The 17,884-nt window shown below is 38.9% G+C and overlaps 1 protein-coding gene across 6 annotated transcripts in view; it reads left to right on the top strand.

The window, feature by feature from the left end:
- The window catches only part of HERC3 (HECT and RLD domain containing E3 ubiquitin protein ligase 3), a 128,022-nt gene extending 124,248 nt beyond the window's left edge, over positions 1-3,774 (top strand). For all 6 annotated transcript variants that reach the window (XM_028117808.2, XM_028117805.2, XM_028117810.2 and 3 more), the window contains 2 exons: positions 36-138; positions 2,081-3,774. In XM_028117808.2, the coding sequence (XP_027973609.1) occupies positions 36-138; positions 2,081-2,289 (312 nt within the window). In that variant the 3' untranslated portion in view covers positions 2,290-3,774. The remainder of the gene's footprint in view (positions 1-35; positions 139-2,080) is intronic.
- Positions 3,775-17,884: the final 14,110 nt, after the last annotated feature.

Genomic DNA, 17,884 nt, shown 5'->3' with positions numbered 1-17,884 from the left:
TTTTTTTTTTTTTTTTTTTTGTCTTTTTTGGGCAGACTGCCATCTACAAGGGTGATTACTCAGCCACACATCCCACTGTGAAACTATTTTGGGAAACATTTCATGAGTTTCCATTGGAAAAGAAGAAGAAGTTTCTCTGTAAGTATCAGTCATATTAACATGGTGTTTGTCCACATGTTAGTGTTGCATATGGTGGAGGATGATATACCCCATAGGTTAAGGTCAACTCTTAAATGAAAAAGAGTAAGTGAGGGGAATATATGTCCACTTCTCGTCTTAACGAGATCGCAGGCAAACATAGGTCGTACTTCCATATTTGTTGCCCGATAGGATGTGTTGCATGAAAGAAAGAAAAGAACCATTTCACTGATTTTCAATTGCTTTAGAAATATTAGTTATTTTATATGTATGATAAAAAATTACGTTGATAAAATCTAAGTGGATTAACTTCCCTTATCTCCCTAGGCTTTTGAAAAATTTACAGTGTCCGCTACAGATGTAACTGGGGAGATATGATTTAGAATAGCTTTACTGAGATATGATCCACAAAGCATACAATTCAGCCAATTAAAATGTATAATTCAGTGGTTTTTAGTATAGTCACAGAAATGTGATACTATCAGTAATTTTTAGAACATGTCCATCACCTCAAAAAGAAACCTTGACCTCATTAGCAATCATTCCCCATTTCCTTCCAGCCTCTCACCCTACCCGACCCCCCCTTACCCATCTGCTTTCTGGCTCTGCAGATGTGCCTATTTTGGACATTTTACATAAATGGAATCATACAATATACGGTCCTTTGTGACTGGCTAGGTGACATTTGAGAAGAGTAATAAATTTGGAAAGGAGAATGAAGCCTAGTTTACGTGAACACATTCAGCCTTTCAAAAATAGTTTTAATCTTTGTGTCTGTATCTAATCAGAGTCAGAAATTTGCCAATGAATAGTATAAAATAAAACAACATGATTTGAAAGGCAGTCCCTTTTGCTTTAAAGCATGAGCATATATTAATATTAATGCAAGATGTACCCCCAGATTCTACTACTCCCATAGAGTGAGGATGAGAGAAGTGGGGGGAGGGGCGGGCTTATACAAGAACATTTGAAAAAAAAGGCCTGCTTCTCCTCTGCCTAGTTCCTTTGGCTCTTGAGATTCAGTGGCATATAAGTCAAATGACAGGTTAAGGTTTGTCAAGGGAACTCGTAGGGCTGTACCAACCAAGAGGAGCGTAGTCATGGAGATTTCCTTGAAAGACATTTTTCTGTTCAGAGATCATTAGACTTGTGGAAATTTTTAGTAACTCTGCAGATATTGGCAAGAATGTTTATATACCACAGCCTCAGGTAATAGGTTTTTTGAAAGTGCTCCTTAACCAATGATTTGTTTGTAGTAATTTCCAGCAATTTAACTCTGAGGTTATGTATTGCTAGAAAACATGGAAAGACAGCTGTGTTGGTCTCTGTCTTTTTTTTTCTTTTGCCAAGTCACAGTGTGTTACAAGAGTGAAATGTCTAACATAACATCATTGTCAGCTCTTTTGGTTTAAGAAAATTAGGGAAAGGAACAAACAGATCCCAAATGGATACTCACTAGCTCAGGAGGGGTATACACACTAGACCCTTGGCCAGAGGAGACCTTGAGGTCCCACAGATGATGGTTCTCTTCCTGGCTTCCCCCTGAGGTCAGCTGTTCTTTTCCTCTCTGATTTTGTGACAGCTCATAACATTTATGAGGACATACATTTGATTGAGGCCATTTTTTATTTGAGGGCATCTTTCATTTGGATGGGTGATTTGTGTCCATGTATAATCAGGGTCTGAAAAGAACTAGTAAAAAACAGAATTTTTATCCATATAAAACAACAACAACAAAAAACACCCCAGGATTTGAAATGCAGTCTCTTTTGCTTTATAAGAACAAGCGTAGATGAATATTCATGCAATACATAATGGCACATAAAAGTGTACTTCTCAGGCGAGCCACAGGGTGTCACGCCTCCCTCTCCTTTCCATGGAGGGCTGCGGAGTGCTGCTCCTCAGCTGCTTGGCTCATAATGTCCTTTCCCTTTCTCCTCAGTGTTCCTGACGGGCAGCGACCGCATTCCCATCTACGGCATGGCGAGCCTGCAGATCGTCATCCAGTCCACGACCAGCGGGGAGGAGTACCTGCCTGTGGCCCACACTTGTTACAACCTTCTCGATCTCCCCAAATACAGCAGCAAAGAGATCCTGAGCACTCGGCTGACCCAGGCCCTTGACAACTATGAAGGGTTTAGTTTAGCTTGAGGCGCCCCAGCGTGCCCCAGATTTCCCTCCCTTCCTCAGTGTCCACATGGAGGCCCATACAGAAAACCATGGGGAAGGGAGTTCTATTTTTTTATTGTCTAAGTGGGTTGGGACTTTTGAATCCTGAACCTGGTTGATGTGTTTCTGGGCTTGTGAGCAGTAGGCAACCTTTTTGAAAAATTAGGGGTTGGGGACGGGGGTGAAAAATTGGCATTTTTGTTTTTAAACCAAATTACCTAGTAGTGTTCCTGGCACTTGTGAATATGTTGCACTCTGCTGGAGAAAATGGCAGTGGGTTTTTAACCTCTCATTTCCCAAATGTCTCTCTCAACCTTGCTGTTTGCTCACAGTGCTTCCTGTCCTCCTCATTCCTCTGCAAGAATGATTTTGACTGATGCGTCCTTGCTTACGTGCACGTGCGGGACGGCTCCTCCCTCTGCGGACTTGGACATGCTCCTGGCTTGTTGCAGCCCTACTCTGAGGACTGAGGAGGCAAGGACTACTTTAGAAAGTCCCAGGTCTAGCAAGCTGAATCTGGGTCCATTATTTTGGCTGAACTCTGGAGAATTAAGGGGAGCCTTTATGAACACATCTTGCTTTAAAAAGAAGTTGTCGAGGGACTAGCAATCTCCCCTTGGCTCTGCCTATTCCTGGACCTACTTAAAGATGTGCAGAGCAGCTTAGCATTGCAGCTGAGCCGAATTTTGTTTTGTTGTTCAGCCAAGTCCCTTCGACAATAAGGTGAGGTGATAGACCCCCAGTCCTTCGGTTATCTCGCTTTTGGAGCAAGTTGCATTAATTTTTTTAAGAGTGTCTTCTCCAAGGAAAGTAGAAATAATAAATTTCTTGTCCTCTTTCCCTATCAATTTATGCCCTCTGCCTCTTTCTCTTTCCTTCCTCTCCTTCCCTTTCTCTCTTACTCACTTCATCCCATTGTTACCTGATTTAATGCTCCCTTCCTCTTCTAGTGGATGCATGCAGTCTATTTTTTTAATTTCTATTTAAATTGCAAAGTTTCTATTTTTTTTTTCCTTTTCCCTAATTGCTAACACTTAAGGACATTCTTTACTATGGGACTTTTGTTTATTGCATTTGAAATGTTTGTTTACAGTGGGATTTCAGGGGGGATTGTGTTTAGAGCAAATATATGTATCAAAAATAACGACATGCTCAACCTTCTTCATCATGGGATAAGAAAATTCTACATGATCAAAGAATCCATGTCAGCCTAATTTTAAATTCCTGGTTAGTCACTAGAGGAAAGACTTATTTATATAAAATGAAGTATTTATGAACCGTGATACAGCATCAGATCTCAATGAAGGATGTAGATTTTTGCTTTTTTTTTTGTTTTTAAAACTTATTTCAATTGCTAAATTGGTAGTTTTTTCAGTCTTTATAATACAAGATTAAAAAAGATATAGTTATATGAAATGTTTATTTTCTATGTGTGTGCATATAGTTCAATATAATGCAATAAATTTGGTGTTTTAACTTAAAACTATTTCTTATTGTATTTGCAGAATGGGTAGCTTGCTTTCAGTAGAAGAATTATCTACTCAAGTAATATAAGGTCAAATTTAGTTGCAGTAATAAGAAAGTAAGACCAAACAGTAGGGAAATGGAGACGAGAGCAGGGGCAGGACCCAAGGTAGGGGGAGCAGGTAGCCTGATGGATGGATGGGATTTCTGAAGGTTGTGACATTTCACATGGAGGGGAAGGGCCAGGAACAATTTGAAGAGAGCATCAGAGGAAATAGAATAATGGTAAATAAGATGGGGGTGGGGTCAGGGAGAAGGTAGCTTTGGGGTTGAGGAACCAGGCTAAGCAATGGAACTTGAGTTGGTAGCCAAGCAAGACTTGTCAAAATGTTCAGAACTTTGGAGTGGGGGTAGAAGGCAGTGATAGGACATAAGTCGGTTTAAGAAGAAAACCAGATGGGGGCACATTTGGAGGAATTAGTCCTTTCCATTCTGAGAGCAGTGAGAGTGGCAGCAGTAGAAGTAGAAGAGTGCATGGAAGGAGGATCTAAAATGGTAGCACAGGAAGATCCTCAACTCGCCGCCTCCATGGACATACCAAGTCTATACTGATCTGTAGAGCGGTTCCTCCTGAAAAACAACTGAGGCTGACTGTACAGTACAGCATATGCTGGGACACCCCTGAATACCACCCACCATAGCAACAGCTGTCTCACCAAGGTGCAAAGCATCCCAGAACACTCCAGGCCTGCACCTGCTTTGGCTCAAGTTGTCTTGCCAGAACCCTGGGGAAGGAGTGCCCCAAGACCTTCTAGCCTGGCACACCACAGTTCCAGTCATCACACATCTAAGTACTCCCAGTGTGGATTACCCTGAGAGCCCTTTGCACAAGCCTTCACCCACTTTGGCTCTGGTTGCGCCCAGTGCAGAGTGCCCTCAGAGCCTCCTCCCCCAGTCCCCCCGTGCCCACTTCAGTTCTAGCCATCCCACCACGACTGCCCCAGTGCTGAGTGCCTTAGGGCCCCTGGCCTGAACTTGTTACAGCTCTAGCCAGCTAACCAAAGTCAATAGGCATGGGATGAACGACCATACACAAGGCCATTCCTTCAAGTCTTGGAGAAGCTGCTATTCTGCCTAATTCATAGAAATACAGAAAGTCAAACAAAATGAGGAGACAGGAATATCCTCCAAATGAAAGGACAAGATAAACCCTCAGAAAAAAATAAAATGAAGATAAGCAACCTACCTGATACAGTGTTCAAAGTAATGGTCATAACGATGGTCATCGGACTTCAGAGAAAAATGGATGAGTAGGCTTTCAACAAAGAAATGAGCCAATCACAGTTGAAGAATACAATAACTGAAGTGAAAAATACACTAGAGGGAATCATCAGTAGATTGAAGGATGCCAACAATGGATCAGCAATCTGAAAGACAAGATAATGGAAAGCATGCAAGCTGAACATCAAAAAGAAAACAAAAGTGGATAGGTTAAGGGATCTCTATGAAAAGTGTGAAGTGTACTAACATGCACATTATAGAAGTCCCAGAGAGAGAAGAAAGAGAGGGGGGAGAGAGGCAGAAAACTTGAGTAATAGCTGAAAACTTCTCTCATCTTGGGAAGGAAATAGACATCTAGATCCAGGAAACACAGAGAACCCCAAACAAAATGAACCCAAGGAGATCCACACCAAGACACACAATAATTAAAATGACAAAGATTAAAGACACACTCTAAAGTGCAGCAAGAGAGAAACAACTAGTTATGTACAAGGGAAACCCCATAAGGCTATCAGCTGATTTTCAGTGGAAACTGCAAGCTAGAAGGAAGTGGCATGATATATTCCAAGTGCTGAAAGGAAAATACAACCAAGAATATTCTACCTGGCAAGATGATCATTCAGAATTGAAGGAGGGATAAGGAGTTTCTCAGGCATACATCAGATAAAGGAGTTTATCACCACTAAACCAGTCTTACTAGAAATGTTAAGGGATTCTTTAAGTGAAAAAGAAAAGGTCATAATTAAAAGAAAACTTTGAAAAGACAAAAAATTATGAGTAAAAGCAAACGTATAGTAAAGGTAGTATATCAATCACTTATAAAACTAGTGTGAAGGTGAAAAGACAAAAGTAGTAAAATCGATATTTAAAAAAATTAGGGGGGGGGCGCCTGGGTGGCTCAGTTTGTTGGGCGACTGCCTTCGGCTCGGGTTGTGATCCTGGAGTCCTGGGATTGAGTCCCGCATTGGGCTCCCTGCTCAGCAGGGAGTCTGCTTCTCCCTCTGACCCTCCCCCCTCTCATGTGCTCTCTCTCTCTCTCTCTCATTCTCTCTCTCTCAAATGGATAAGTGAAATCTTTAAAAAAAAATAAATAAAAAGATTAGGGACTCACAAAACAAAAAGATGTAAAATATGACATAAATAAAATGTGGATGTGAGTAGAAATCTAGTTCTCTGAGAATTTGTTTAAACTTAAGTGACCATCAACTTAACATAGACTGCTATATACTTAGGATGTTATATATGAACCTCATGGTAATGACATACCAGCAAACTCTAATAGATACACCAAAAAACAGAAAGGAATCCAAGCGTAATACTAAAGAAAGTCATCAATTACAAGAGAAGAGAAGAAGGAACAGAGAAAAACTACAAAAATAATGAGAAAACAATGAACAAAATGGGAATAAGTATGTACCTACCAATAATTAAATGGCCTAAATGCTCTGATCAGAAGACATAGGGTAACTGAATAGATTAAAAAAAAAAGACCCATCTATATGCTGCCTACAAAAGACTTGCTTTGTACTTAATGACACATACAGACTAAAAATAAAGGGATGGCAAAAGATATTCCAGGCAAATGGAGGTGAAGAAAAGCTGGGATAAGCAATATTTATATTAGACAAGAGAGGCTTTAAAACAAAGACAGGAGACAAAGAAGGGCATTACATAATGATAAAGGGATCAATCCAACAAGAGACTATATTACAGTTATGAATATCTATGCACTCAAAATTGGAGGCCCTGAACACATAAAGCAAATATTAACAGACACAAAAGGAGAACTTGTCAGTAATGCAATAGTAGTAAGAGACTTTAACACCCGATTTACATCAATAGATAGATCATCCAGACAGAAAATCAATAAAGAAGTAGTGGCTTTGGATGACATATTAGACTAGTTGGAGTTAATAGAAATACAGAACTTTCCATCCCAAAGCAGCGGAATACACATTCTTTTCAAGTGCACATGGAACATTCTCCAGGATAGATCACATGTTAGGCTACAAAACAAGTCTCAATAAATTTAAGAATACTGAAATCATATCAACCATCTTTTTCTGACCACAACCATATTAAACTAGAAATCAGTTACAAAGAAAAAAAAAACTAGAAAAAACCCATACATGTGGAAGCTGAACAACAATCTACTAAACAACCAAAGAGTCAAGACAGAAAGAGGAAGTTAGAAAAAAATACATGGAAACAAATGAAAATGAAAACACAACAGTCCAAAATCTTTGGATACAGTGAAAACAGTTCTAAGAGGTAAGTTCACAGTTGTACAGGCCTATCTCAAATCTCAAGAAACAAGGAAAATCTCAAACAATCCAACTTTAAAGAAACTAGAAAAATAACAAAGCCCAAAGTTGGAAGAAGGAAATAATAAAGATGAAAGGAGAAATAAATGAAATAGGAACCCCCCCAAAGAAAAGGAAAAGAAGATCAGTGAAACCAAGAGCTAGTTCTTGAGAAAGATAAAATTGAGAAATGTTTAGCCAGACCCATCAAGAAAAAGAGGACTTGAATAAAATCAGAAATGAAAGAGAAATTATAACTGACACCGCAGAAATACAAAGGATTATAAAAGACTACTATGAAAAAGTATATACTGAAAATTGGACAACCAAGAAGAAACAGATGAATTCCTAGAAACGCACAATTTTCCAAAACTAAATCAGGAAGAAATAGAAAATCTGAACAGATCAACTACTAGTAATGAAATTGAATTAGTAATAAAAAAACAACAAAGTCCAGGACTAGATTGCTTCACAGGTGAATTCTACTAAATGTTTGGAGAAGAGTTAATACCTATTCTTCACAAACTAGTCCAAAAAATAAAAGAGGAAGGAAAGCTTCCAGATTTATCCTAAGAGGCCAGCACATTACCCTGATACCAAAACCAAACAAAGACACTACAAAACAAAACCAAAAACAACCTACTTGGTGAATATAGATGCAAAAAAAAAAAAAAAAAAAAAAAAAAAATCAAAATTTTATGAAACCATATTCAACAATATATTAAAAAGGATTGTTCACCATAAACAAATGGGATTTATTCCAGGAATGCAAGGATGGTTCGATATCTGCAAATCAATCAACATGATACATCACATTAGCAAAATGAAGGATAAAAACCGTATCTCAATAGATGCAGAAAAAGCATTTGACAAAATTCAACATCTGTTTATGATAAAAACTGTCTACAAAATGTGTTTGAAGGGCACATAATAAAGCCATATATGACAAGCCCACAGTTAACATACTCAAGGGTGAAACAGTAAGTTTTTCCTCTAAGATCAGGGTCAAGAGAAGGATGGATATCCACTTTTACCACTTTTATTCAGTATAGTACTAGAAGTCCTAGCCACAGCAATCAGACAACAAGAAGAAATAAACAGCATCCAAATTGGTAAGGAAGAAGTAAAACTATCAGTATATGCAGATGACATGATACTATATGTAGAAAAGCCTAAATATCAAAAAACTATTAGAATAAATGAATTCAGTAAACTTGCATGATACCAAAGTAATATACTGGAATATGTTGCTGTTTCTATATACTTAATAACCAAGTAGCAGAAAGAGAAATTAAGGTAACAATCCCATTTACAGTTGCACCAGAAAAAATAAAATTCCTAGGAATAAGAGATGAAAGACTTGTACACTGAAAACTATAAAACATTGAAATTAAAGATGACACAAAACGCCAATTCAAAAAGATATATGCGCCCCCCCCATATTTACTGCAGCATTATCTACAATAGTTAAGTTAGAGAAGCAACCTAAGTGTCCATTGATATATGGATGAAGATGTGGGGTGTGTTTGTGTGTATGTGTATGGAATATTAATCAGATATAAAAGGATGAGATCTTGCCATTTGCAACAACATGGATGGAACTAGGGGGTCTTATGCTAAGTGAAAAAGATAAACACTATATGATTTCAGTTATATATGAAATCTAAAAAAACAAATGAACAAAAACAAATAGAATCATAAATACAGAGAAAAAACTGGTGCTTGCCAGAGGGGACGGGGCTGGGTGATGGGTGAAATTGATGAAAGGGATCAAGAGGTTCAAATTTCCAACTATAAAGTCATAATAAATAAGTCAAAATAAATAAAATCTTAAAAAATAAGTCAAAATAAAATCTTTTAAAAAATATGAGACTTGTTAATCTAACAAATGGTGCTATTTAGCCCACTAACATGCATCAAAAGTGTGTGAAACGCAGCAAAAAGTACTTTCAATAAATTAAAAAAAAAATGACATTGTATTGTTTTACCAGACTTAATAAATGGCTTAAAGGTGGTAAAGGGAACAGTAGCTTTCCATTAATAAGTTAAACAAATATTCAATAGCTCACATAAGTGCTAAGTTTGAGGGACAAAAAAGCCTGCCACGTTTAATTTTGAATGGAAATAGTCAAGTTATTTTAAATGTCTGGGCCTTGGGGTCCCCATTTGCAAATGAAAAGATTAGGCCAGATTTATTTATTTATTCTAACATAAATTCTAAAATTTCTCACAGTAACCATAGAGTAAAAACCTACAGTAGATTCACAAAAGATAAAGGGAACCAAAGCATACCACTATGAAAAAGTCATCAATTTACAAAAGAAGGTAGCAAGAGAGAAGAAAGGAAGAACTTCAAAACAGCCAGAAAACAATAAGATGGCATTAGTAAGTTCTTATCTGTCAATAATTACTCTAAATATAAATGGACTGAATTCTCAAAAGACATACAGTGGCTAGATGGATGAGAAAACAAGCACACAAGCAAACAAAAACAAGACCCAACTACATGCTGCTTACAAAAGACTCACTTCAGCTTTAAGGACATGCATAGGCTCAGAGTGAAGGGATGGATAAAGATGTTAACACAAATGAAAACCAAAAGAGCAGGGGTAGCTATACTTATAACAGACAAAATAGATTTTAAGCCAAAAATATTAACAAGAATCAAAGAAAGTCATTGTACAATGAAAAGTCAATTAACCAAGGAAATCTAACAATCATAATTATATATGCACCTAACATCAGAGCACTTAAGTATATTGAGAAGATACTAATAGATCTAAAGGGAGAAATAGAAAACAGTATAATTATGGTAGGGGACTTTAATATTCCACCTTTTTTTTTAGATTTTTTAAAAATTTATTTATTTGACAGAGACACAGTGAGAGAGGGAACACAAGCAGGGGGAGCGGGAGAGGGAGAAGCAGACTTCCCAATGAACAGGGATCCCGATGTGGGGCTCGATCCCAGGACCCTGGGATCATGACCTGAGCTGAAGGCAGACGCTTAATGACTGAGCCACCCAGGTGCCCCCAATATTCCACTTTTAACAACCGATAGATCTTTCAGACAGAAAATCAAGGAAAATTGGACTTGAACTACACTTTAGACTAAATGGGCCAATATATACAGAACATTCCTTCCAACAACAATATACACATTCTTCTCAAATGCATACAGACCATTCTGCAAGATAGATCATATGATAGATCACAAAAGAAGTCTTAGTAAGTTTAAAAAGACTGAAATCATATCAAGTATCTTTTCCAACCACAATGGTTTGAAACTAGAAATAATTAACAGGTAGAAAGCTGGAAAATTTAAAAATATGTGGAAATTAAACAACATACTCTTAAACAAACAATGGGTTAAAGAAGAAATCAGGAAGGAAATTTTAAAAAACCTTGAATCAAACAATAGGAACACAACATACCAAAACCTATGGAATGCAGCAAATGTGGTTTTAAGAGAAGTTTACAGCAATAAATATCTACATTAAGAAAAAGGAAGGAGAGTCTGGATGGCCCTGTCAGTTAAGCATTTGACTCTTGATTTTGGCTCAGGTCATGATCTCAGATTCCTGAGATTGAGCCCTGCAGTGGGCTCCATGCTGGGCATGTGCAGCCTGCTTGAGATTCTCTCCCTCTCCATGTGCTTCTTCCTCCACCTCCCGTATGCTCTCCCTCTCTCTCTCATTCTCTCTAAAATAAATAAAATCTTGGGGCACCTGGGTGGCTCAGTCGGTTAAGTGTCTGCCTTCAGCTCAGGTGATGATCCCAGGGTCCAGGGATTGAGCAGGGAGCCTTCTTCTCCCTCTGCCTCTCCCCTCCACTTGTGCTCTTTTTCAAATAAATAAAATCTTTTTAAAAAAATAAAATAAATAAAATAAAAAATCTTTAAAAAAAGAGGAAGGATCTCAAACAACCTAATTTTACACCTCAAGAAACTAGAAAAAGAATAAGCCTGAAGTTAGCAGAAGGAAGGAAATAACAAAGATCAGAATAGAAATAAAAGCAATAGAGACCAGGAAAACTATAGAAAAGATCAATGACATTAAGAGCTGGTGTTTTGAAAGATAAAATTGACAAACCTCTTGCTGGACTAAGAAAAAAAGAGAAGACTCAATTAACTATGTAAATGACAGAGGAGTCATTACAACTGAAACCACAAAAGTACAAAGGATCATAAGAGACTATTATGAACAATTATACAACAAATTGGATAACCTAGAAGAAATTCATAAAGTCTTAGAAACATACAACCTACCAAGAATGAATCATGAAGAAATAGAAAATCTGAACAGACCAGTAACAAGGAAGGAGATTGAATCAGTAGTCAAAAACCTCCCAATAAGAAAAGCCCAAGATCAGATGGTTTCACTGGTGAATTCTACCAAACATTTAAAGAAAAATTAATGCCAATACTTCTCAAATTCCAAAAAATGGAAGAGGAAGGAACACTCCCAAACTCACTTTTTGAGGCTAGCAGTACCCTATAACCAAAGCCATAAGGACATTACAAGGAAAGGAAACTAAAGACCAATATCTATGGTGAATATAGATGCAAAAATTCTCAAGAAAATATTAGCAAACCAAATTTAATAGCATATTAAAATGATTATACACCACAATCAAGCAGGATCTATCCCTGGAATGCAAGGATGGTTTAATGTATGAACACAAATAAATGTGATACATCAAATTAGTAAGTGAAAGATAAAAATAATATCATCTCAATAGATATAGGAAAAGAATATGACAAAATACAACATCATTCATGTTAAGAACCGTCAACAAATTGGGAATAGAAGGAACATATCTCAGCATAATAAAGGTGTATATGATAAGCCCACAGCTAGCATTACACTCAATGTTGAAAGGTTTAAGATTGAAAGCTTTTCTTCTAAGATCAGGAACAGGTCAAGGGTGTCCAATCTCACCTGTCCTTTTCAACATAGGACAGACTTCCTGTCTTAAACTATACTAAAAAGATATAGTAATTAACACAGTATGATACTGTGTTACAGTATCTACACACATATAGACCAATGGAACGTAATCAAGAGCCCAGAAGTAAACCTTTGCATACACAGACTACTACTGTTTGACAGGGAGGCAAGAATACTCAGTGAGGGGAAGGACAGTCTCTTTAATGAATGAAGTTGGGAAAACTGGATGACCACATGCAGAAAAATGAAATTGGACCCCTATCTTACACTACTCATAAAACTTAACTCTATATAAAGACTTAAACATAAGACTTGAAACTGTAAGGCTTCTAGAAGAAAACAGGAAAAAGCCTCCTTGACATTGGCCTTGGCAATTATTTTTTAGATATGACACCAAAAGTCTAACAACAAAAGCAAAAATTAGTAAGTGATTATATCAAACTAAAAAGCTTCTGCACAGCAAAGGAAACCATCAACGAAACAGAAAAGCAACCTACAGAGTGGGAGAAAATATTTGCAAATCATATGTGTGAAAAGGGATTAATATCCAAAATACAGAAAGAACTCATACAACTCAGTAACAAAAATACCAATCTGATTAAAAAATGGGCAGAGGAACTGAATAGACACTTTAAAATAAGACATGCAAAAGGCCAACAGATACATAAAAACATGCCTGACATCACTAAATATCAGGGAAATGCAAAAAAAAAAAAAAACACCCACACAGGGAGATAACATCCACACCTGTTGGAACGGCTATCATCAAAAAGACAAGAGATAAGTGTTGGTGAGAATGTGGAGCAAAGGGAAAAATTGTGCACGGTTGGTGGGAATGTAAATTGATATAGCCATTAGGGAAAACAATATGGTGGTTCCTCAAAGAATTAAAAATACACCTATGACACAAATCAGTAATCCCACTTCAGGGTATATATCCAAAGGAAATAAAAACAGGAAGAGATATCTGCACTCCCATGCTCATTCCAGCATTATTTATAATAGCCAAGATATGGAAACAACCTAAGTGTCTGTCAATTGAGAAATGGATAAAGAAGATGTGGTATATAGAGCAATGGATTATTCAGCCATGGAAAAGAAGGAAATCCAGCCACTTCAACAACATGGAAGGACTTGACAGTATTATGCTAAGTGAAATCAGATAAAGACAAATGCTACATGGTACACTTATATGTTTAATCTAAAAAGGCCAAACATGGGGCACCTGTGTGGCTTAGTTGGTTGAGCATCTGACTCTTGATTTCTGCTCGGGTCATGATCTCAGGGTTGTGGGACTGAGCCCTGCAATGGGCTCCATGTTGGGTGTGGAGCTTGCTGGGGCTTCTGTCTCCTCCTGCCCCTCCCCATTCATGCACATTCTCTAAATATAAATAAATAAATTAATAATAATAAAAAAAGTCAGACCCATAGAAACGGAGTAGAATGGCGGTTACCAAGGACTGGTGGGTAGAGGAAATGGGGAGATGTTGGTCAAAGGGTATAAACTTCCAGTTATAAAGAACAGCATGGTGATTATAGTTAATAATACTGTATTGTATACCTGAAAGTTGCTAAAAGCATAGCTCTTAAATGTTCAAACTACAAAAAAAGAGATAATTATGTGACATGATGGAGGCATTAGTTAAGCTATGGTGGTAATTATTTTACAAGTATATCAAATCAACATGTTGTACACCTTAAACTTATAAAATGTTATATGTCAATCATATCTCAATAAAACTGGAAATAAGTAAATAAAAGAAAAAATAGTCAAATCACAACTAACCAGATGATAGAGGTAAAGGTGGAATATAGAGAGGGCATATGACATAATACCAAAATAGATGAACAGAATATTTTATGTTAGAGTCAAGCATGGGAGAAAAAGTAAAGTAAAATCAAAGCTAACCTGCATAATTTTATCATTTTCTCTTGAAATGTAAGCATTGGCTGTCTCCATTTTTCTTTACCTCTTAAAAATGGAACAAAGCAGATTTGAAGCCAGTTGTTAAGTCTCTAAAATATCTGAGAACATGATGGCCACGTTGCCTTTGATAACCTTAGCGTTGTTAGTACACAAGGTTGCTTGAGTTAGGAATCTTCTGGTTTGTGAATATCTCCATTTTTAAGAGATACCTTTGTGGAGCATTGATAGGAGCCATTGGTGGGCTCTGCCTACAACCTTACCTTGGGGATCAGGATCTCACAAAGTAGAGGAGGAGCTTGTGGTAAGGCAGGACAGGAAGAGAACAGGTTCTCTTGTCTTCAGAAAAGGTGAAAATTCTCTTGTGGATCAGATCAAGGGTGTTCTCCAGTTAGAAGTGACATAGAAGTTATCACCATGCCTTTCTAAACAAAACCCTTTTGGTGAACAAGGATTAGTTAACCTCATAGAGCAGAGCCCTGTGAAGAGTGTGGGAAATGTTGGTCTCTGACCATGACTCTCTGCTTTAGGGTGCTACCTAGGGTGCTACCTGGCTCAAATGCAGGTAGGGCTGCTTGCTCACCCTGAGTCAGTTTCTGGAATGCTCTTTACCTGTGCAGTGAGAAACCGGCATATGCAACAGATTAGGTGCTGGAGGTGGTGTCTAGCCAATTGTGGCAGACTCTTTGGACCTGTATTATTAATAATAGCCTCTCCCACAGATGAACTAATCCAGGCTTTGGTGCTTTGTGTCCTTCCAAAAGTAATGGAGTGTGTACCTCCGGAGTTATGTGTAGCATGGAGAAAATTAGTTCAGATGTCAGCATTTTTTTTTTTCTTTCTTTCTTCCAAGAGTGGTTAGATGCTTGGCAGGGTGCATAATCACATGGTCTTCAGATCTTTTAAAAGCTGATTTTCCTGGGCCTAATCCCAGAGGAGTTGGATACACTCTCTGGTAATTACTGATTCAGCTCCCATTGGTGTTGAACTGAGAAATTTAAATAAGAATCACACACACACACACACACACACACACACACACACACACACACGCCCTCAGATGATGGCAAACATTAAACCAGATTGGTCTGTCACGGTCACCTCTTCTCTAGGATTAGGAGGGAAAGGAAGCCCAAGAGCAGATTCAGAAATAACCCTATTCCCCATGGTGTCGTAAAGGGCCAGAGCCATTGAGGGTGAAGGTGAACAGTAAGTGCCAACTAGGTGCTGGCTCATGGTCCCAGCAGGACAAGCCTACCACTGCCAAAGGCTTCTTGTTGTTAAAAACAGGTTTCCTGACCTTTCGTGCCTGGGCATTCTCAGGAGCTCAGATGTTTGTGCAGCAGGCTCAAGGACACTGAAGTTCAAATCACTGGCAGATTGTTTGGAGTTTCTGAATTTCTGAGATAATGGGGGGCAGGGCTTCACTCAATGAGACAGTAAAATCATTTGAACCCGAAGCCTGCCAGACTGCTGAGCAGTGGCACCTTCAGTCTGCCCCTGTGGGGGGTGATGAGAGAGTGGGGGACCCCGAGCTTGATGACATTTACTGTGCTGGTTAAGAGCATGCCCCATTCGGAGCAGCCCTTCTCCCTAGGGTATGCTTCAGTTTTAGTTGTTTAAAAATACACCCTGAGACAGAAATTTCAGGACACTGAGTGACCTAGAATCAGTTCAAAGGTTATTCTGTTCCTTCCCAGGACTCAGGGATTCCCACATCGGTTTCAACTCCTGTCTCAGACAGTAAATTCCTTTTATGTGTCTGAGCAGGTTTGGACCTCCCAAAACGTTCTGGGGAGTAGAGTTGGAGGAGTTCGCCCTGCTCCGTGAGGGAAGGAATTCAACAAGCATTGATCTTTCTGGGAAAGCTGCGCAGAGGTTTTGATGCAATTTGCTTGAGAATATCACACTTTCATTTTCCCTTCAAGAGAATGGGTCAGTTTCCCATAAAATCTTGCTTACCCCATAGCATGAATTTGTGCTTAAAGTGCCGGAGGTGTACTCTGTTTATGACTCAGTACAAACAAGGAATCAGAAGGTGAGGAGGGTGATGTGGGGGAAATATTTTTGCAGTGGTTCAAAATGTCTTGCTGGACTTCAGCATAGAAAGAATCTTTGTCTCAGTAACATGCCACCAATCTTCAGTGAAGATTTATTGTGTGCTTACTTTATATGTTCATCCGAGTAAATGCCCATAAAATCCCGTAAACTACTACGGTTATTCCCATTTTTCAGATAAACAGAGACAGGGAGAGTGAGTGATGTATCCACATCGTACAGCTAAGCCGTCTGCATCTAGGCCTTCAGCATCAAGCAGTATTTCGCCTCTGCTGCTATTGTCCAATGTACCAGGCTCTGTTTACCTAAGATTTTGGGGGGTGCTCATTTCCACAAATGCCCAGGATGCAGTCGGCACCCTCCAAAGTGGGGCCTCTGGATCAGCAGCATGGCAGCCCCCGGAAGCCTGTCAGAAATGCTGAATGTCAGTGCATCTTCCATCCCCTGCCCCTGGGGCTACTGTACCACAGGACCCCTGCACACTCCTATGCACGGTCAAGTTTGAGTAGCTCGGCTCCCTCCACCAGAGAGTGGTATGTCTTTCGTACTCTCCCTTCCTTCCTTCCCCTCCATCTAATCTGGTCGAGTAATTTTAAGTTCTTTAAAAGTAACTATTACAGAAAAATCACAGGGTCTCAAAATATCTCACCAAGAAGTACTCAAAGCTGTATAACTGGAAACATGACAAGGATTTCTGAGCATCTTTGAATTGCTTTTGAGACAGTCAAGAAAAATCCAAACATCTGAAAGACAATGAGTTTCAAATTGCACAGTAACATACTCTTTATAGACTCATGGGCCCAACTGAGACCCAGAGGTCCAAGGGGTCTCGAGACTCCATTCTTGGTGGGGTTTGCACTGGGCCCCGTTCCCTGAGCAGATGCCGCACAACATGGAGCCACGCTGTGGGAGAAGCCTTGTTGATGGAGAGGAAAAGTGAGAACCAAGCTGTCAACAATCCCAGTTCCTGCCAAACCTCATTTGTCTGCCTGCCAGCCAGGATTCTGAAAATGCATTTGGGAATTTGGACTTTTGGCTTTTACTGAATATGAAATTCTACTGTGTATATAGAGAGAGCCTTGATAAGCTGAGCCAGCTTAGGCATAACTATGATATATTTTGTCTTATGCGATTCAGAATCTATTTCTAGAAGAGGTAATAATGAGGCCATTGAAAGAACTGAAAGGGATTGCCTCTCTTCCCCGCATGTAGGTCCCCCTTCTGAAATTCCCATTCAGGTAGTCCCAGGACTGCAAACTGTACAGGAGAGGAGTGAGAACATTTGCTCTGGGGGTGGGGGGGGGGGCGGGGAGAACTTTGGAAGACCACCGTGCTTTGCCAACAGGCTGTAGAACCTGCCATGCTTTCAGCTAGTGTTGCTTTCTGGTCCTCAATAGGGATACATCAGAATATGACTTAAGAAAACGGAGAGTCACTAAATCTGCCTGCCACTTCTTCCTACATTTTACTACTTTGGACCCAGTGCATCAAAAGTTAAATTATTGAGGGCGATCCTCCGTTTTGGCAAAATGGCATTAAATTGCATCATCGTTAGCAGTACTGGGTCTTTGTTCCCCAGAAGACAGATCTTCGTTTGAA

The sequence above is a fragment of the Eumetopias jubatus genome, unplaced genomic scaffold (genome assembly GCF_037043125.1).
Source record: "Eumetopias jubatus isolate StellerSeaLion01/CBP00866 unplaced genomic scaffold, mEumJub1_p1.0 scaffold_2, whole genome shotgun sequence".
Taxonomy (NCBI): domain Eukaryota; kingdom Metazoa; phylum Chordata; class Mammalia; order Carnivora; family Otariidae; genus Eumetopias; species Eumetopias jubatus.
Note: the sequence above shows the minus strand (reverse complement) of the source record. Positions and strands in the feature narration are given on the sequence as shown.